General features: G+C 49.4%; 1 protein-coding gene across 5 annotated transcripts in view; it reads right to left on the bottom strand.

The window, feature by feature from the left end:
• Window positions 1–21,458, bottom strand: part of UBE2G2 (ubiquitin conjugating enzyme E2 G2) — a 49,986-nt gene that overhangs the window by 5,540 nt on the left and 22,988 nt on the right. For 4 of the 5 annotated variants that reach the window (XM_045501148.1, XM_045501149.1, XM_045501151.1 and 1 more), the window contains 3 exons: window positions 17,553–17,588; window positions 17,412–17,457; window positions 2,201–2,319 (listed from right to left, as the gene is read on the bottom strand). In XM_045501148.1, the coding sequence (XP_045357104.1) occupies window positions 2,201–2,319; window positions 17,412–17,452 (160 nt within the window). In that variant the 5' untranslated portion in view covers window positions 17,453–17,457; window positions 17,553–17,588. The remainder of the gene's footprint in view (window positions 1–2,200; window positions 2,320–17,411; window positions 17,458–17,552; window positions 17,589–21,458) is intronic. The other variant, XM_045501152.1, reaches the window with a different exon arrangement.

Genomic DNA, 21,458 nt, shown 5'->3' with positions numbered 1-21,458 from the left:
CACTTCCGCCTCTCACACGCCACTGGGTTAACTCCCACGGCTCTTCCCGCAGACGTGAGCCTGACCACCACCTGCCCGGGGCCCCTGCCTGGCCTCCTGGTGTGACTTCCTATTTACCTGGAGGACTCGTCCAACCGTGTTCACCTCTGCCCTCAGACTGGCAGCTCGTGATGGTCAAGGCCCCCACCTTCTATTATCCGTTCACCCCGGTATCCCATCAAGTCTCAGTAGATGTACTCAGTTATTCTTTCAAAGCATTTAGGGACTGATCAATATTCATGTCATTGGCAAACCTAAATAGTTCTCAAAAATGATTTTCACAAGAGAGAAATAACAGCCAAAGTTTAAAACTACTTGAATTACCTGAACGTGACAAACTGCTCAGCACAATATCACACTGTCAGCTCACAGCCACATCTGCCTCTAACACCGCGTCACCAGCACGGTTCTAGAGTGTGCGTATCTTCGATATAATCGTATTACTTTCTGATTGCCCACAATCCTCTTTACAGTTCCGTTTTCTGGTTAATCGATTTGAAATCGCGGACTTCCTCAGTCGACTCCATCTACTGTCACGTATTTTTAATTCTGCATTACAGAACACCCTGAACACACGCCAAAGTCAACAGCAGCGTGACGGATGCCCACGTGCACGCGTCACCCGGCCTCAAAGCCCTGCCACCTCGTGGCCAGCCTTCGCAAAGGAAGGGGTAGTCCTGGGTACCTACCAGGCACGCACAATTGCATTAACATGAGAGAGCACTTGAAAACGATCTCTCTGAGGAGGGAACTGATGACCCACATGTAACATCAGCGTAGTGAGAAGTTTCAAAGGAGCGGCAGGAAGCGCTTCCCCAGGCGGGCAATCCTGAGACCCTTCACTGAGGGGGGCGGGATCTGGGCAGAGCTCTCCCAAGAGGAGGTGCCCAGGCAGGTGCGGGCCAGGGGAGACCGTGCAAAGTGGACTCCTTTGTAAGCTGAGAGGTGTCAAAGGCTCAGAACGTTCTAGAAATGCTCTCATGAGTTCAATTAGCCGTCAGCTATCTTAAGTGCAGAGAAACACAGGAAAAGCAATTCGTTTCAAATAAAATATTTCTACAAAACGGTGTATCTTACTTACTTTTCTTCTCAACTATTAAGATCACGATTTTTAGTAAAAATTAATCATTTATAAAGAGGAATATTATCCTGAATACGATCACTTAAAATACAACATATTTTCTTACTAATTCTCCAGGAAGAAATAAAAACCACAGCTATTGAGGAATTCCAATTCCTGCTACTAGACACTTTTCCAACTTAAATCCAATGAATTTCTTTAGTAACCGTATTTTCCCCTCTTCTTAAAACATGCGTTTATTTTAGAAAAAAGATTAACCAAAAACAAAAAAGAGATCCCATTATGGAAAGAGAATCACTTTCAACATTTTCGTGTTACGCTTCCAGTTATAAATATGTACATGTGAATTTTTTTTCAAAAAAGTAAACTGTAGGGGCGCCTGGGTGGCTCAGGCGGTTAAGCGTCCGACTTCGGCTCAGGTCATGATCTCACCATCTGTGAGTTCAAGCCCTGCATCGGGCTCTGTGCTGACAGCTCAGAGCCTGGAACCTGACTTGGATTCTGTGTCTCCCTCTCTCTCTGACCCTCCCCTGTTCATGCTCCGTCTCCCTCTGTCTCAAAAATAAATAAACATTAAAAAAAAATAAAAAAAAAAATAAAAAGTATACTGTAATAAGCCTGATAAGTGACCTGCTTTTCTCATTCGGTATAGACCAAATACCATTCCATATCATTAAATATTATTCTAGAGCATCTAAAATCTCTCTATAGCGCTCTAACATACGGACTAACCAGGCATCTGTTGTTGCAAACCTAGTCTGCTCTGACCAGCCCCCACTGTCGAACACCACACCGTGCTGGAGGCCCGCAAAGCGCTCTGCGCACGCCCGCGCTCACGTGCTCTCATCGGCCCACCGGAAGGAGCAGGCGGGTCAAATGGCACCCAGTGTTAGGTCCACATTTTGTTTTATCTCCGTTACCCTGCTTTTCGGTTGATGTCAATCCCACCATGACTAAGTGACGGAAGTTCAAAACACACACAGCGTCTTCCACGTGGCACCATCGCTGAGGGCACCTGTCACACGCACACAACCCCGTGCCTCGCCCGGTGCCATCAAAGCCACTCCCCAGAGCACTTACTGTTGGGATGAAACATCTCGCAGGTAAATCTCATCTTTGGGGGACTTAATGGGTAATCCAGTGGGAAACTCAGGATGGCAGGAAATACACCAAACTCAAAACAGGTGTCTTCTGGGCCCCTAGAGGACAGAAACACAAGTGCAAGCAGTTTTCTCAGCGTCTCACTGCAGCGGCCAGCTGAGGAAGGTCCTAGTGTTTCACAAACGCGTGGAAAGGTTCAGTAACCGCGATGAGCAAGTGGGCGACGAACCACGGGTGTCTACCCCCAAAACCAACAGCACACTGGATACACGGTAGGTCAGTCAACTTGACAAAAATTATATTGAAAGTTTCTTCCTCTACGTTAAAAACAAGTAAATGAATGAATAAATACATGACAGTGATGAACCAATACGTTTTTCTTTTTTTTTTTTTAATCTTTATTTATTTTTGAGACAGAGAGAGACAGAATGTGAGCAGGGGAGGGGCAGAGACAGAGAGGGAGACACAGAATCGGAAGCAGGCTCCAGGCTCCGAGCCGTCAGCAAAGAGCCCCACGTGGGGCTCGAACTCACGGACCGCGAGACCACGACCTGAGCCGAAGCCGGACGCTCAACCGACTGAGCCACCCAGGTGCCCCGCCGATATGTTTTCCTGAGTGGAAAATGACGCTCACTGTCCCGCCCCAACCTGGCTGGAGTCCCAGGTACCAGCACAGAGACCACGCTGCAGGCACAGGTTCTGCGCTCACGAAGGTAAGGGCGGGGCAGCAGACAGAGCCTCTCTAGAGCCGGGATCGGAGGAGAGGGCTCCGGGCAAAGCTGCAAAACCCAAGGACCTTGTCAACTTCCTGTATGTTCGCCGTCACTTCACCTTCAAGTAAGGATATGGATTATGCCCGTTAGAGAAAGACTATCATATTAAATGATAGGGGTTAAGAGTTTTTTTTTACTTTGAAGGCTATTTTTACTTTTCTTATTTTTTTTAAGTTTATTTATTTGAGACAGAAACAGAGCACATGAGCGGGGGAGGAGCAGAGAGAGAGAGAATCCCAATCAGGCTCTATGCCGTCAGCGCAGAGCCCGACGTGGGGCTCGAACCCACGACGGTGAGATCATGACCTGAGCCTAAACCAAGAGTCGGACGCTTAACCGACTGAGCCCCCCAGGCGCCCTCAAGTGTGCCTTAGAAGCAGGGTTTCTGTAACCTTCAAGGGCTGGATGAAAAGCACACAGGTGATCCCCAACAGGCCCATGCGCACAGCCAGGCGTGTGCATGCGCACGGCCAGCCCTGACCCGCGGGCCTGCACTGGGTGCCTGTCACGCGGCCCATGCCACACGGTCACCGGCACGCCTGTCTGCCTGGTTTTACGGCCTCGTCACGTGGAAAATGGCAGAAATGGAATAAACCACTTCTAAGCCCTGTCAGATTTTAAAACCGTATGTGTAAATTAACATTATTTCCTGGCCCGTGTGCACGACAGGGCAGCGGAGAGGCAGAGCCCCAGCTCAAGACAGAAAGACTCCCCCTTACAAACCTCCCCTAGGGAACACGCATTAGAGCGGCTGACAGGTTACCTAAGCCTCGAAAATAAGACACCGAACGTGCGTGGCGACAGCTGGCCGCGCGTGAGCTGCTGGGCCCGACTGAGTGCCTGTCTAAGCCATGACCTGTAATACGAGCTCTACGACGTCAACACGGCATGGAGACCGGGCCCTAGTCGCTGCAGGAGGCGCGACGCGGCAGACACGCTGCCTTTCAAGAATGAATGCGACACGTGGCGCGGGAGACGATAACTGAAATACGCTTATTCCAAGACAACCTTCATTTTTTTTAAATCGTTTTTCAAAGCACAAATCTTAAGTCAATAATACTATTTCGATTCAGTAAAATAAACTTGCAAATATGGTGAACGATATTCCTCTCCACAACTGACGGAAAAAGACACAGAATCCCCGAAGAAGCCGCACAGGGGGCTTCTCCACCATTTGGTGAGGACACTCAGAGCTTCCACTGGCACCACCGCAGTGGATGCCAGGATTGCGTCCCAGGGGAAAGAGGGCCGGGCTGCGGCAAAACAGTCAAAACGAGAACAAGGTTTGACCTGTAAAAGGGGGGAGGGGGGCAACTGGGTGGTGCAGTGGGTGAAGCGTCTGATCTCAGCTCAGGTCACGATCTCACGGTTTGAGAGTTCAAGCCCCACATCAGGCTCTGCACTGAGTGCACTCACAGTGCAGAGCCCGCTCGGGATTCTCTCTCTCTCTCTCTCTGTCTCTCTCTCTGCTCTTCACCCAACGGCATGTACACACATGCTCTATCTCAAAATAAGTAAAACGTAAAAAAAAAAGAACAAGGTAAAAAGTGTTTTTTGGAGTCCATTTTTTTCAACTTACGAGACCGACCATGATTCTGAAAACTGCGTCCTTGCTACTTTTTGGAGAAACCGGGGGGAAACAGGGGGAGTGTCACGACAGCGCCCAGAGCCCTGGCGTCAACGCAGGACAGGTGAAGCCACGTGAAGAGGGTCAAGTGTGGGGCCGGGCTGGCTCCAGTGCCGGGACGGTGTCCGTCCAGGGCAGGGCCTGCAGGCGGCACGGGGAGCCAGCACCGCCACCGCCTGGCAGCCAGACGAGGTGGTCCCGGGCCGCCCCGTGCACCCCGAACAGACGTCCTGGAGGCCCCTCCCTCTGCACGCAGGCCTGGCACAGACCGAGGAGGAGACCACCACGCGCGTCTTCTGGTGGAGGAGCCCCAGGCAGCCGACGAGCACCCCCTTTCATCGTCCCCGGGCCCCCGACGGAAGGTGCCCGGAAGCGCGGTGCTCACGCCACCCCCCCCCCCCCCGCCCCCGGGAGGCAAAGCTGGGAGGCTCAACGCGCGGAAGGCAGAGCTGAGGTCCGGGGTAGAAGGCAGTTTGGACGGCCAACCCGGGAGGCTGGGCGGACGCTCCCCCAGAGAGGAACCCCGTCCTCATTGGGAACACCTGCCCACGCGCCTCGGTACTTCTGGCACGTCCGAGTCAGAAGAGGGAACGACGTCTGGGTGGCGTTTTGGAATGAACCAAACAGAATTCGCTCGGGGCTGCGTTTCTCACGATAGAGCTTTCTTCAACATTAAAAGAGCCCACTGGGTCGTCCGTGGCCTCGGGAGCGCGACCAAACATTTCCTGAAGTGGTCCCACACCTCAAGCATCAAAGCGCTTTTCAAATGTCCCCGGTCGGCTACTGTTTCGAAACCAGGGCTTCCTCCTCCAGGCCACCCCGCTGCCTGGGCAAAGCAGGCAGGGGGCCCGCGTGCGCAGGGGCGTGCCTGCCGACTCCGGAAAACGCCACCGGGCTGACTCCCGAAACGACACCCAGACAGAGCCGGTGCTCTCTGGACAAATCCCGCTCCAGGCGGCCCCCCTCTCTCTCGCTGAAGGCCTCGCCTCACAAATCCTCAGGTGAGAAAAAGGAAAGTACAAGACGAAAGGAAACAGATTTATCTAAAGCAGACGGAACTCTTCAAAGGCTGCCAACTGCTGTCCACCAATTAAAATAATGGCTACGCCGTTCCTGAAGGAAGTACTTTCACTTTCTGAGACCAGAATCAGAGCAGAGCGTGACGCGCGCGCTCTGCTCCGGAAAGGACACCGCACGTCCGACAGCTCGCTCTGATCTGCTGGCCTGGGTGAATTACATACCCAGCAAGTACTGAGGGGGCAACTGCCTGACCCGCCCCGCGCCCAGGGCCACGTGGCACCAGCAATCACGCACCGTCGAAACGCTCTTACTTGCAGAGTCCGTGAAAATCGGAGAGATGCTCCTTCAGTCTCGGACGCTAAATTAAAGCGAACACCGTCGTTCCTTACTTTCCACTTCAAAGCGTGTCCGGATAACAACAGATGCTGCGGGCAGCACGCCGAAGGCACAGGGAGACCAGCGGGCTCGGCAGTGCAACCCAGGTGTGTCCGGGTGTGAGTGAGCCGTGTGCCCACAGGGCGTGTTCCAGGACGGCGGCCTGCACGTCACTCGGCTGTGGCAGGTGCTGAAGAAGCTGCCTGTTCTCCTTTCCAAGTCCGTCACGGCACAAGGACAATACATACGACACACGTATGACAAGGCTCTAAGTAATGGAGACTGTAAACCACTCGTTAGCTCTTGGACTTGAACTGGATTACTAAGGGACGATTATTCCCCAAAGTCACAACCACCTGAGGCCTAAGAGGGAAAGGTACACTGCTTCAGAGACACCCTCCACTGGCAAGGGATGGGTCCCCGTGGCCCTCAGGCTGCTGAACGTGCACAGGGCACCCAGCAGGCGGGCCAGGAGGGGAGCCACGTCCCTCCTGCCCCGCCCCCCCCCCTGCCCCGCTCACCCGGGCAGGAGGCTGGCCACACACCCGTGCGGGGCGCTCTTGAAGGCCGAGCTCCCGGCCTGTACTTCCGGCCACTGGGCTTCAAGCCAGGCAAGTGCGGGAGGAGCGCCGGCTACAGGAAGGCCCCTCGCCATGGCAAAGTGAGCAGGGAGGGACCCGGTCGTGGGCCGCCAGCAGGACAGACAGCAGGTGCCCTAGGGAGCGCAACCTGCAGGGAGCGCCCCGGGGAAAGGAGCAGGTGGGCTCCGCCGCCCAGAAGCAGGCGCCCAGGGGGGTCTCTGGGATCGACCCAGAAGGCGGGTTTGTTGCGTTTTTGTTGCTTTTTTTTTTCTTGTGCTCTGTGCTGCCCACTAATTCCCAGGTACAAAACCAACGGTGAGAAGCACGGGAAGGACGGAGACAGGACAGGTGGCCTCCGCCTTGGGAAACCATGGCAGTAGCAAACTCGGGTTCTCTCCCATATAGTCTTCTCGGATTCAATCTGTCCAGAAGGAGGCTGCAGTCATACCCTGGGTTTGGTGTATTTTGTTCTGTTTTGCGATACAGACATCTCTGAAAAAACCTGCAATCAGATATGCTTGAACTATATTAAAAGCACACTAGATAAGTCCATCATTACAAGAATTTCATAGTCAATTCTGACACACAACTTTTACAACATGAATGGACTTTAGAGAAACATATTTTGGAAAACAGTCATATACGTGAAGTATAGAAAACTCCGCTCCCTCCGGAATCGCCTCCCCAAGGCAGACACAGGTAAGTGTGGGTTCTCCAAGCCTGTCTCCATGTGCATAAACCCACACACCTTCATCCACAAAGTTGGGTTTTTCAAATTAAAAATGTATCATTGCACTGCTGAGAGGAATTCTCAAAGACCTCACTAAATGGAGAGACATGCCACATGCCCGGATGAGAACGCTCAAGACTGTCAAAGTCCTCATCCACACAATCCCTATCAAAATGCCAGCTGGCTTCCCTGCAGAAATTGAGAAGCCGATCTTAAAATTCAGATGGAATTGCAAGGGACCCGGGAACAGGCAAAACAATCTTGAAAAAGAAGAACAAAATCAGAGGACTTGCACTTTCCAATTCCAAAACTTACCGGGAAGCTACAAGAACAGAGACTGTGCAGTAGCGGTCCAAGGATGGGCCCAGCTCGAGGGAACAGAACTCAGAGCCGAAACATACACCCCTCCAGTTACGGTCATGTTTGACCTAGGCGCCGTGGCAATTCAATGCAGAAAAGGTTTCCTTTTCAACAAACGGCATCAAGGCAATTGGAGAGCCTAACGCAAATGAATGACTTTGGACTCCTACCTGACGCCATATCCAAAATCAGCCCAAGATGTGTAAAAAGAGATGAAGAAGGGCATCATATAATAATTACAGTGTCTACCCATCAGGAAGAGCTAACAATTATAAATGTCTATGCGCCGAATACGGGAGCCCCCAAATATATAAAACAATTACTCACAAACATAAGCAACCTTATTGATAAGAATGTGGTAATTGCAGGGGACTTTAACACTCCACTTACAGAAATGGATAGATCACCTCGACACACGGTCAATAAAGAAACAAGGGCCCTGAATGATACATTGGATCAGATGGACTTGACAGATATATTTAGAACTCTGCATCCCAAAGCAACAGAATGTACTTTCTTCTCGAGTGCACATGGAACATTCTCCAAGATAGATCACATACTGGGTCACAAAACAGCCCTTCATAAGTATACAAGAATTGAGATCATACCATGCATACTTTCAGACCACAATGCTATGAAGCTTCAAATCAACCACAGGAAAAAGTCTGGAAAACCTCCAAAAGCATGGAGGTTAAAGAACATCCGACTAAAGAATGCGTGGGTCAACCAGGCAATTAGAGAAGAAATTAAAAAATATATGGAAACAAACGAAAATGAAAATACAACAATCCAAACACTTTGGGACGCAGCGAAGGCAGTCCTGAGAGGAAAATACATTGCAATCCAGGCCTATCTCAAGAAACAAGAAAAATCCCAAATACAAAATCTAATACCACACCTAAAGGAAATAGAAGCAGAACAGCAAAGGCAGCCTAAACCCGGCAGAAGAAGAGAAATAATAAAGATCAGAGCAGAAATAAACAATATAGAATCTAAAAAAACTGTAGAGAAGATCAACGAAACCAAGAGTTGGTTTTTTGAAAAAATAAACAAAATTGATAAACCTCTAGCCAGGCTTCTCAAAAAGAAAAGGGAGATGACCCAAATAGATAAAATCATGAATGAAAATGGAATTATTACAACCAATCCCTCAGAGATACAAGCAATTATCAGGGAATACTATGAAAAATTATATGCCAACAAACTGGACAACCTGGAAGAAATGGACAAATTCCTAAACACCCACACGCTTCCAAAACTCAATCAGGAGGAAATAGAAAGCTTGAACAGACCCATAACCAGCGAAGAAATTGAATCAGTGATCAAAAATCTCCCAACAAATAAGAGTCCAGGACCAGATGGCTTGCCAGGGAGTTCTACCAGACATTTAAAGCAGAGTTAATACCTATCCTTCTCAAGCTATTCCAAAAAATAGAAAGGGAAGGAAAACTTCCAGACTCATTCTATGAAGCCAGTATTACTTTGATTCCTAAACCAGACAGAGACCCGTTAAAAAAAGAGAACTACAGGCCAATACCCTGATGAATATGGATGCAAAAATTCTCAATAAGATACTAGCAAATCGAATTCAACAGCATATAAAAAGAATTATTCACCATGATCAAGTGGGATTCATTCCTGGGATGCAGGGCTGGTTCAACATTAGCAAATCAATCAATGTGATACATCACATTAATAAAAGAAAAGAACCATATGATCCTGTCAATCGATGCAGAAAAGGCATTTGACGAAATTCAGCAACCTTTCTTAAAAACCCTCGATAAAGTCGGGATCGAAAGGAACATACTTAAAGATCATAAAAGCCATTTATGAAAAGCCCACAGCTAACATCATCCTCAATGAGGAAAAACTGAGAGCTTTTTCCCTGAGATCAGGAACACGACAGGGATGTCCACTCTCACCACTGTTGTTTAACATAGTGTGGGAAGTTCTAGCATCAGCAATCAGACAACAAAGGGAAATCAAAGGCATCAAAATTGGCAAAGATGAAGTCAAGCTTTCGCTTTTTGCAGATGACATGATATTATACATGGAAAATCCGACAGACTCCACCAAAAGTCTGCTAGAACTGATACATGAATTCAGCAAAGTTGCAGGATACAAAATCAATGTACAGAAATCAGTTGCATTCTTATACACTAACAATGAAGCAACAGAAAGACAAATAAAGAAACTGATCCCATTCACAACTGCACCAAGAAGCGTAAAATACCTAGGAATAAACCTAACCAAAGATGTAAAAGATCTGTATGCTGAAAACTATAGAAAGCTTATGAAGGTAGTTGAAGAAGATATAAAGAAATGGAAAGACATTCCCTGCTCATGGATTGGAAGAATAAATATTGTCAAAATGTCAATGCTACCCAAAGCTATCTACACATTCAATGCAATCCCAATCAAAATTGCAACAGCATTCTTCTCGAAACTAGAACAAGCAATCCTAAAATTCACATGGAACCACAAAAGGCCCCGAATAGCCAAAGTAATTTTGAAGAAGACCAAAGCAGGAGGCATCACAATCCCAGACTTTAGCCTCTACTACAAAGCTGTCATCATCAGGACAGCATGGTGTTGGCACAAAAACAGACACATAGACCAATAGAATAGAATAGAATAGAATAGAATAGAATAGAATAGAATAGAATAGAATAGAAACCCCAGAACTAGACCCACAAACGTATGGCCAACTAATCTTTGACAAAGCAGGAAAGAACATCCAATGGAAAAAAGACAGTCTCTTTAACAAATGGTGCTGGGAGAACTGGACAGCAACATGCTGAATGAAACTAGACCACTTTCTTACACTATTCACAAAAATAAACTCAAAATGGATAAAGGACCTGAATGTGAGACAGGAAACCATCAAAACCCTAGAGGAGAAAGCACGAAAAGATCTCTCTGACCTCAGCCGTAGCAATCTCTTACTCGACACATCCCCAAAGGCAAGGGAATTAAAAGCAAAAATGAACTACTGGGACCTTATGAAGATAAAAAGCTTCTGCACAGCAAAGGAAACAACCAACAAAACTAAAAGGCAACCAACGGAATGGGAAATGATATTGGCAAATGATGTTATCGGACAAAGGACTAGTATCCAAAATCTATAAAGAGCTCACCAAACTCCACACCCGAAAAACAAATAACCCAGTGAAGAAATGGGCAGAAAGCATGAATAGACACTTCTCTAAAGAAGACATCCGTGGGGCGCCTGGGTGGCTCAGTCGATTAAGTGGCCGACTTCAGCTCAGGTCATGATCTCGCGATCTGTGAGTTCGAGCCCCGTGTCAGGCTCTGTGCTGACAGCTCAGAGCCTGGAGCCTGTTTCAGATTCTGTGTCTCCCTCTCTCTCTGACCCTCCCCGTTCATGCTCTGTCTCTCTCTGTCTCAAAAATAAATAAATGTTTAAAAAAAAAAATGCTTTAAGAAGACATCCGGATGGCCAACAGGCACATGAAAAGATGCTCAACGTCGCTCCTCATCAGGGAAATACAAATCAAAACCACACTCAGATATCACCTCACGCCAGTCAGAGTGGCCAAAATGAACAAATCAGGAGACTATAGACGCTGGTGAGGATGTGGAGACACGGGAACCCTCTTGCACTGTTGGTGGGAATGCAAACTGGTGCAGCCACTCTGGAAAACAGTGTGGAGTTTCCTCAAAAAATTAAAAATAGACCTACCCTATGACCCAGCAATAGCACTGCTAGGAATTTATCCAAGGGATACAGGAGTACTGATGCATAGGGGCACTTGTACCCCAATGTTTATAGCAGCACTGTCAACAATAGCCAAATTATGGAAAGAGCCTAAATGTCCACCAACTGATGAATGGATAAAGAAATTGTGATTTATATACACAATGGAATACTACGTGGCAATGAGAAAAAATGAAATCTGGCCTTTTGTAGCAACGTGGATGGAACTGGAGAGTGTGATGCTAAGTGAAATAAGTCAGGCAGAGAAAGACAGATACCATATGTTTTCACTCTTATGTGGATCCTGAAAAACCTAACAGAAACCCATGGGGGAGGGGAAGGAAAAAAAAAAGAGGTTAGAGAGGGAGAGAGCCAGAGCATAAGAGACTCTTAAAAACTGAGAACAAACTGAGGGTTGATGGGGGGTGGGAGGGAGGGGAGGGTGGGTGATGGGTATTGAGGAGGGCACCTTTTGGGATGAGCACTGGGTGTTGTATGGAAACCAATTTGACAATAAATTTCATATATTGAAAAAAAAAATCAGCCCAAGATGGATCAAAATTTAAAAGGTCAATAGAAGAACCACAAATACAAAACGGAGACCCTTTTAACCTTGGGTAATGCAACACCAAAAGCATGACCCACAAGAGAAAAACATTGAGGTTGCACTTCATCAAAATTAAAACCTTTGAGCTTCCAGAGGCTCCATTAAGACGACGACCAGGAAAGCTGCAGACTGGAAGAAAACGTGAAAATCACGGGTCTGATAAAGGCCTTGCATCCAAAATATATAAAGAACTCTTAGGACTCAAAAAGACGGCAAGCCACATGATCTCACGGTTTGTGGGTTTGAGCCCCACATGAGGATCTGCACTGACACCTCAGAGCCTGCTTCAGATTCTCTGTCTCCCTCTCTCTCTGCCCCTGCTTGTTCTCTCTCTCTCTGTGTCTCAAAAATAAATATTTTTATAATGATAAAATGAAATTAAGAAAAAGAAGACAAGCCAATTAAAAATGGGCAAAACTTCTCAAGTTCACCAAAGATACATGAATGGCTAATAAGCCCATGAAGAGATGCTCAACACCATTAGTCCTTAGAAAACGCAGGTCAAGTCCAGGGTGAGGCGTGGCCTCACGCCCAGAGCAGCTACAGCCACACGGCAGGCATGGGTGAGGGAGCCCTCATCCGTGCTGGTGGCAACGTATAACTCTGACCTACTCTGGAAGACGGCCTGGCAATTTCTGGAGACATTAAAACATCAGCTTACTCTGTGGTCACAGCACCTCCACTCCCGTGGACCCAGCGATGCACAGACAGCGACAACGGGGTCCACGCGGTACACGAGGGACCGCAGCAGCACTGGTCACAGCGGCCAAAGGCCCCTCGCCTGGCGGGTGGGGAAGAAGGTGCGGCCCATCCCCCCAGAGGCTGGGGTCAGTGGCAAAGACGAAGGCGTGACACCCCCAGCAAGGGGACAGAATGGCAAATGCACAGGAGGGTGAAAGAAGCCGGACACACAAGACTGGCTGCTTTATAATCCCATCTGCAGGAGAAGTCCGGGGACGGCCAATCTCGAGGGTCAAAAAGAAGAGAGGCTGCCTACGGCTCAGGTGGGAGTGGGGACTGACCGGGGGCACGAAGACCTTTCAGGAGATGCTGTAAAACTGTTGTGGGAGTGGCCTCAAAGCTATAAAATTACCAGAACCTTCAACTTATACACCTAATACGGGCAAAACTTGTTTCTCGACCTCAGCACCGGCATCTCGGGCCCGACGGGCCTGTGCTGTCTGCGCGGCGAGGTGCTCCGCGGCTCCCCCCAGACACTGGCAGTGGACTCCCCTAGTCCCCCAGCTGTGACAACCACAACTAGCTCCAGATGCCACTGAGTGTCCCGGGGGCAGGAAATCATCCCCACGGACGGCACTGGTCTAGGCCCGCTGTTCCCTAATCTGCTCTTTCCACCCAACGACACACGACGGACGCCTTTCTGGGCCAGCATCATAGAGATTCTGCCCGAACCTTGTCGCTGTTACACGGCATTCCGACGTTGGGCAGTACGGATGTTTCATAAACTATGTTGGACAATGTTGTTTCCATTTTCTAATTACTGCAGTGCATGCAGAAATACACCTCACGCAGAGATCTTCAGAACACCGTCTGCTGAAGAGACCCCCAAGGCTGGGGTTGCCGGGTCAGACCGCTCTCGACACGAATTACGAGCAGTGTCCCCCACGTCTGTTCATCTGATGGCAGCAGCCCCAGCCCCCTTCTTGGCCGTTCGGCTCAGCCAAAAGCCATCGGGGTTGCCTTCTACTTTCAATCAAAGAAGCGGCTGGGGCAATTTTACCGTTTAGCTCTCCCGCTCCCATCCTACACCCTCCCTCCCGTTCTCTCGGGGGGAGATCTGGGGTCACCAAGGATGCACCCGCGTCCTCAGACGGGAACCCTAATAGAACGGGCACCCCGTGCTTGTGGCCCAAGCCCCCGAAAAGCGGTTTTCCCCACCGCACAACTGACAAGAGACGGAGGCCCGGCAGAGGAGCAGGGCGGCAAAGCTCGCGGCACCCTGCCTCCCAGAAAATGGGGCAGGTACGGGTTTAGAAACGCCGGCGCACAAAGAAACTCTGCAGACAATCAAAGAATAAAAAGAAAGCAAAGCAGAGCTATCACTGAGGAGTGGAATCCAGCCAGCTGTCTGCCAAAAAGCAGGGTGAGACCAATCGCCGGGAGGACAGTTAATTCCTTAATAGATGTTTTAAGTACATTTGTAAACGGCCTCTTGTTTGTAAAAGGGTCTGGAACAGGACCAAGACCCACAGGCTCAGCAGACCCTGGAGCAGGGGAATCCCACACGAAGGCAAAAGCCCCATTCAAACACAAAAGCGCTCCAGCTGAGAAAGCTTCATCACCTCCTTTTAAACCGAGGCCTGACAGGGAGCATTCTGTTCCAGGCGTGGGGCGCGAGGACTCCGGATCCGTAGACGCTGCAACGCGGTCACCCCAGTGAGGCCAGGGAACATCCGTCGCCACACAAAGCCACCGATCTTTTTCTTGCGACAACTCGCAAGAGTTACCGTCTTGAAGACTCTCCAACACGCACCACGAGGTCGGGGACGGCAGCACGTCTGGGACACGCCTGTAGCCGGGACGCGGTACCTTCTGTCCGCCTCTGCCCATCTCACGCACCCCAATCTCCTCCATCCATTCATCCACCGATGGACACCAACTCAGGCCGCTTCCGTGTCTCGGGTGTCGCACGTAACGCTGCGGTACACACGGGGGTACAGACGTCCTTTTGAATGGTGGTTTCCTTCTCTTGGGTAAAGCCCCAGAAGCAGAACTGCCGGGTGGAAGGGTGGCTCTCGTTTTCACTTTCTGAGGAACCTCCGTTCAGTCTTCCACGGCGGCTGCCCCGGTGTGCGTTCCCACCAGCAGCGCACGAGGGCTCCTCCTTCTCCACACCCTCACCGACACTTCGGATTTCTTGTCTTTTTGGTGACAGCCATTCTATTCTGACCGGTGTGAGGCGGAATCTCGCTGAGGTTTTGATTTGCTTTCCCCTGGTGATGAGTGACGTTGAGCATCTTTCCATGGACCCGTCGGCCGTCCGGAGGCCTTGCTTAGAAAAATGTCTGTTCAGATCCTCTGCCCACCGTTTAATCAGACTGTTTCTCTTTTTGCTTGTGAGGTGTATGAGGCGCTTCTACATTTTGCGTATTAGCCCCTAATCAGACAGGTGATTTGCAAATAGGCTCCCTCTTCCTTCTGTTGGTGGTTTCCTTTGCTGAGCAGAAGCTTTCTCATTTGACACAATCCTACTTGCTTACTTTTTGCTTTTGCTGCCTTTGCATCTAACTGCTAACATGGGTTTTCAAAATATTCGTTTTACAGTGTTGATCTAAAGTTAGTAACGGTTATGCTAACAGGTTTTAACAAACACCTTTTTAGAAACCATTCTGAGGGCCTGACGTGTCCCTTAAAGGGCTTCTAAAGAAGTCTGCTGATGTGCAGAGGCCAGTGTCGTGTAAGACGGGGGGCCCACTGACAGGAACCCGTGCACCTGTGTCCACGTTAGCACAGAAACGACACACATGACACGGTACGTGAAAAATGGCGGTGACAAATCACGTTCATATGATGTAATCTCCTGTCTCCTTAAAAATCAAAGGACCTACAGCCGACACAGCAGATAATGCCATGTCCCACTAGACGCGGGACGCTGCTGACAAGGAGACGCCCCGTCCCGTTTAGAATTGCTTTAGGGGACAAAAGCTACAACACCCTTTTACGTACCCAGACAGGCTGTAAAGACGTCCCCATGCCAGAAACATTTAAACACAAGAAAAACTGGGTACCACAGGCCCAAGCGATCAGGGTATTACAAATTATCAGGGAATGTTAGGCGTGCTGTATTTCCTCTGGACAATGTTTACTGATGATTTTTAAATATCCTGCTTACCAGAAAAGCCTCCTTTTCTCATCCATTTCCATATTATCTCACCTCCACAGACAACACTTGCCAGCAATGTGGTTCTCGAACACGGGAAGCAGTAAGAACTCACGTGGCGGACGCAACGGGCATGCGCAGACAGAGCGAGGACGTGTGCGGCCACAGCCCCGGTCCCTCCCCTGAGAGCACGTCTCAACCCCCCAGAACCCAGCCTCGACACGTGCTGGCCACCTGAGAGGTCTCATCGTGCCGAAGAGAAACCTGAGAGACTGAGGATAAATCCCAACTTCCTAACTTTTACTTAACCACGTTTATTTGAAAATACGGTAAATCTAGGAATGGTCAAAAATGTACATCTGAAGGGGACAGAAGGCAATCGAAGGGCCTGGCTCATAGGGCCCTGGAACACTCTAGAACAGGGGATCCATTTGTGGCTCTAAGCAACATCACCAGGTGAAAGATCACGAGATCCAGTCAGGATCTTTCTAGAACAGGGCCAGGAGTCACACTGCTCTCCTTAGAACAAAGCCATGTCTTGGGGTCAGGGACAATGGAAGGCCATGCAACGCACAGGAAGAAAGCAGCAGCAGAGGAGGGGCTGAATGGAGACAGAGCAGGAGGAAGAGGAAAGCGCAGGTGCACAGGGGGCAGGCCGGAGGCTCACCTGCACCCAAGGGACCTTCCCCTCCCCCCCCCGGGGGCCTTTCCCCCTTCAAAGCTGCAGGCTTTGGGGCACCTGGGTGGCTCAGCTAAGCATCTGACTTCAGCTCAGGTTATGACCTCACAATTCGTGGGTGCGAGCCCCGTGTCGGGCTCTGTGCTGAAAGCTCGGACCTGGAGCCTGCTTCGGATTCTGTCTCTGTCTCTGTCTCTCTGCTCCTCCCCAGCTGGTGCTCTGTCTGTCTCTCTCTCACTCTCTCAAAAGATGAATACACGTTTAAAAAAAATAAACCAAAAAAAACCCGTGGGCTCCTAGGGACTTCCCGAAGTCAAAGCCACCGATACCGTTTGAGGCTAACCCAGCACTGCCACTCAACATTCAAAACTTATTATTTTAAAACTCTGCAAATATAAAGTATGACAAAACTTTTTTATTGACTCTCAGGAAACATTTTCATTTCTCGGGATATACGTCTCTGCTGTTTTCTACTCAGACCAGCAGACTAAAAAAGAGCTCAATTTATTTATTTATTTTTTTTTTTAAATTTTTTTTTCAACGTTTATTTATTTTTGGGACAGAGAGAGACAGAGCATGAACGGGGGAGGGGCAGAGAGAGAGGGAGACACAGAATCGGAAACAGGCTCCAGGCTCTGAGCCATCAGCCCAGAGCCTGACGCGGGGCTCGAACTCACGGACCGCGAGATCGTGACCTGGCTGAAGTCGGACGCTTAACCGACTGCGCCACCCAGGCGCCCCAAAAGAGCTCAATTTAACAGGTGCGTGAAGCCTTTTCTTCGAACGGAGACTTCTGAGCACAGCCCTGCTGCTGGCTGGATTCCGGGCTCTGATGTCCAATAACGTCTTGGAAACTAACAGCACATATAACTAACTTACATGATCAGCGCCTCCCACTCAAAGAAATTCTCTTCGTTCATGGGACCTGCAAAAAACAAAAAAAAAATTTCCACAATTAACTTAGAAGGCCACTTTGGCGATCAGAAGTAAATTACAAAGAAGCCAACTTTAGTGCCTTACCCGCCACAATTCCTTCCGGAGGATTCAGCGTCAGTTCTACAAAATGAAAAAGCAAAAGCATTATGAAACAGAATGAGCATCAGGCTGGCATTCTAACCAAACATCAACTGTGGAGTATATACATTAACAGATTAAAACCCCGTTTGTCCAAAGTGAACGCCTATTCCCGTTACGTTTCCGACAACGACTGTGTACGCGGCTCTTTACGGCAGCAAAACGTAGAATTTTGGAGCTATAAACCCTTTCATCCTACAAATGCAGAAACCGAAGGGGTCAATTATCTCTCAAAAATACCCCTGCCGGTTGTTTCGATTCAACTTCACACGTCAAGCACAGCGTCCAGTTTTCCGACCGGATGGTGCTTCCTGGCGCCGTGAGCGGCGGCACGGGCCCTTCTGAGCGTGAGCAACGAGGGACCGACCGGCGCTCGTGAACCAGAACTCGGAGCACGCACGGCAAAGCTGTCGGTCCCCGGCGCCACTCTACTCAATCTGTGAGCCCCCGACGTGGCACCCCACGGAGCGTCAGGCCCGAGCGCCGAGAACGAAAGTAGGAAGAAGCAAGCAGGCGGCACTTCGGCAACCGCCGAAGACCAGTGGCCGCCGAGAGACTGAGGCCCAGCCCCGCCACCGAGAAACGCCGTCCCAAGCCCTGGCCTCCTCGTCTTCTATGTGGAAGACTCCAGAGTGAACCCAAACCCGCACACAGACGCGGACGAGTGACGAGAGAAGAACAGTCCTGGGCAAGAAGGGTGGCCACCCGGGAGTAGGGAATCGGGCCAGAGATGCACTTCCTGTCGGGCCCAGGCGCCCAAGACATTGCTGATGTGGCAAGAAACAGACAGACAGACAGACAAAACCAAAAACTGGTTCTCTGAAGGGCCATAAAATTGCCAAACGCTTGCCAAATAACTATAAGCCGTAAGGTTCCGAAAAGTGGAAGTAAAACCATCGTTACTCACAGATGCCACGTCACATACGCCCGAAGTCCAAAAGAATCAGAAGATACACTAGAAGAAGTGAGTTTGCCAACACTGCTGACTACGAGGTCCAGACATGTGACTGAATGTGTTTCTATGTATGAGCAAACTAGAATAATCTTAAAAAGACGTCAACTCTACTAGGAAACACATACAGGTAAGTTTTTAAAAGCTGCGCAGACCTGTAGCATGCGAGAACCGCCACGGCTCTGAAGGCCTTCCCAAGCAGAGACTCGAGCAAGTTCATGGATGGAAGCCTCAAAATTACAGTTCTCAATCCTCCTCAAACTGCACCTACAGATTCCGTGCAGCCTCAGCCAACATCCCAACAGGTCTTCTTGCCCGAATGCAAACAAGGTAACTCTAAAAGATACACAAACATGCAAACAACTGAGAACAGCCCAGACTTCTTGAAAAAGAGTTAAGTTGAGGGGCGCCTGGGTGGCTCAGTCAGTTGAGCGTCCGACTCCGGCTCAGGTCATGATCTCAGAGTCCGTGGGTTCGAGCCCCGCATCGGGCTCTGTGCTGACAGCTCAGAGCCTGGAGCCTTATCAGATTCTGTGTCTCCCTCTCTCTCTGCCCCTCCCCCACTCCCGTTCTGTCTGTCTCTCTCTCTCTCTCAAAAATAAACATTAAAAAAAATATTTTAAGTAGCACATTTAATTGTGTGCAAATTTTATCTCAATAAAGCTGACTCCCCCCAAAATTAGTTTCAGTTGTTTTATGAAATATAAAACAATAAATAATTTAGACTAACTACAAAGGTAAAGCCAAAGAGCACCAACCATCAAAGGAAAAGATGGGTGAAATTAAGAACGCTGAAACTAAGAGCCTCTGCTATCAAGAGACCTTTAAGAGAACGAAAAGGGAAGCCCCAGAGAGGACGGTATTTGCTACAGACATAACCAGCAAAGAGCTAGTATCGGAACTGCTCAGAATCAATAAAAATACATAAACCACCCAAAAGAAAATCAAGCACAAGACTTGAAGACACGTCACAAAATGAAGGAACATGTCACAAGGTGCTCAACTCATTAACTGTGGGGAAACTAAGGCCACGATGGGATGACAGTGCCCCCAGCGGAGCAGCCCAGGAGCCCGAGCGTCCAGATGGGACAGAAGGCCGCCTCCCCCCAGCCGAGGAGCCACAGACACACCCTGCGGGCACGAATGTAAACTGGGACCATCGGGTGGGAAAGGAGGTCGCTGGGAGTCGCCGGGAGCCCGCGACCCTCTCCGGGGGACAAGCACACAGAAACGCGCGTGCGCACGCACCGGGAGTTAACCTGCCACCTGACCACAAGTGCTGCAGACCCAGGTACCAACTACCTGGCCGCACGCGCAGCAGCCTCTAGCCCCCTGCCACCGCCCTATGGATCAGTCTCCGGAGGAAGACGGGGACGAAATGTCACTGGATGGAAGTAAAGGGTCTGACGCTGTAACAGCTCACACTCTCCCTAAAGAGACAGAGACCACACTTCCCCCCGTGGGTAACAGCTCAAGCGAGAGAGGCCGAGAGAAGGGCCACGGTGAATCTACACCTTGTAAACACAGGACACTCTAACTAAATACCTCACCGGTGTCATCAAAATACTGCTCTAACCGCTGGCCTGGAAGCGTGTCACGTCTCTGTTTTGCCACATAATTTGATGTCCTGAAAAGTGCCCAGTTACAATTCTAATCGCGGAATCACTCATCCAAATGGTATTTACTTACATTTGCCCTCTGGTCCTATCTGAAGCTTTGAGGGGCTGCACGAAGCCCCGGGGCAGTGGTGTCCACACTCCCCTCGGCCAGCTGGACTAGAAGTGGCCAGCCACTACCCCCGTGGCTGCCAGGCCCCACTCCTCCGGCCAGCGCAGACGCAGTGGTGAAGGAGAGACAAGGCCCCTCCTTCCACGGGCTTCCCTTCCGTTCCAGTGAAGGAAGACAGCCAGTAAGTAAGGCCACATACATGAAAAGACATACTGAAGAATGTAGTGAGGGAGGTGGTAAAGTGATACAAAGACACACGCCCACCTGAGGCAAGAAAGGCCTCAGGGTGAAGGTGATGCCGGAGGGGGGCTCCTTTCTTTCCAACTGAGACAGAACTGACTTACACTGTCATACTAGTCTCAGGTGTGCAACACAGGGAGCCGATATTCGTATATATTCTGCAATGAGCAAAGTCCGGCAAGTTAACAGCCATCCACACACAATCACAAATTTCTCTTTTGATGAGACCTTTTAACATCTAGCCCCTTAGCGACTTTCAAATACACAACACGGCACTGTTAACTCTCATCGCCAGGCCGTACGTGACATCCCCTGGACTTAGTTTATAACTGGAAGTCTGTATTCTGACCCCTTCACCCATGTTGTCCACCTGCTAACCCCCCATGGCTACACCAACCTGTACTCTCCTCCTGTGAGTTGTTTTTAAGATTCCATACATGCGTGAGATCATTTGGTACCGGTCTTTCTCTGTCTTATCCCACTTAGCGTAATGCTCCCAAGGTCCATCCATGTTGTCACAGATGACAAGATTTCATTTTTATGGCTGAGAAATATTCCATTGTGTCTTTGCTGTATATTTACAGCAGCATCACTCGTAACAGCCAAAAAAAAAAAAAAAATGAAAACACCCAAATATCTAGCAATAGAAGAGGTCAAGAAACTGTGGTGAATTCATACAGTGGAACAAAAGTGAAAATAAATGACACACAGCTACACGGGACACAGTCATGCAAAAGAAACCAGGCCCGTACCACACACGACACATAATACACTGTACATATGCGTACACAGCCAGATATATATACACAACACAGGGTGCTTGGGTGGCTGAGTCAGTTAAGGGCCCAACTCCTGGTTTCAGCTCAGGTCATGATCTCACAGTTCTTGAGATCGAGCCCCGCAGCGGGCTCTGTGCTGACAGCATGGAGCCT

This window comes from Leopardus geoffroyi, chromosome C2 (genome assembly GCF_018350155.1).
Source record: "Leopardus geoffroyi isolate Oge1 chromosome C2, O.geoffroyi_Oge1_pat1.0, whole genome shotgun sequence".
Taxonomy (NCBI): Eukaryota; Metazoa; Chordata; class Mammalia; order Carnivora; family Felidae; genus Leopardus; species Leopardus geoffroyi.
The sequence above is the reverse complement of the archived record's forward strand: the minus strand, read 5'-3'. Positions and strand labels throughout refer to the sequence as shown.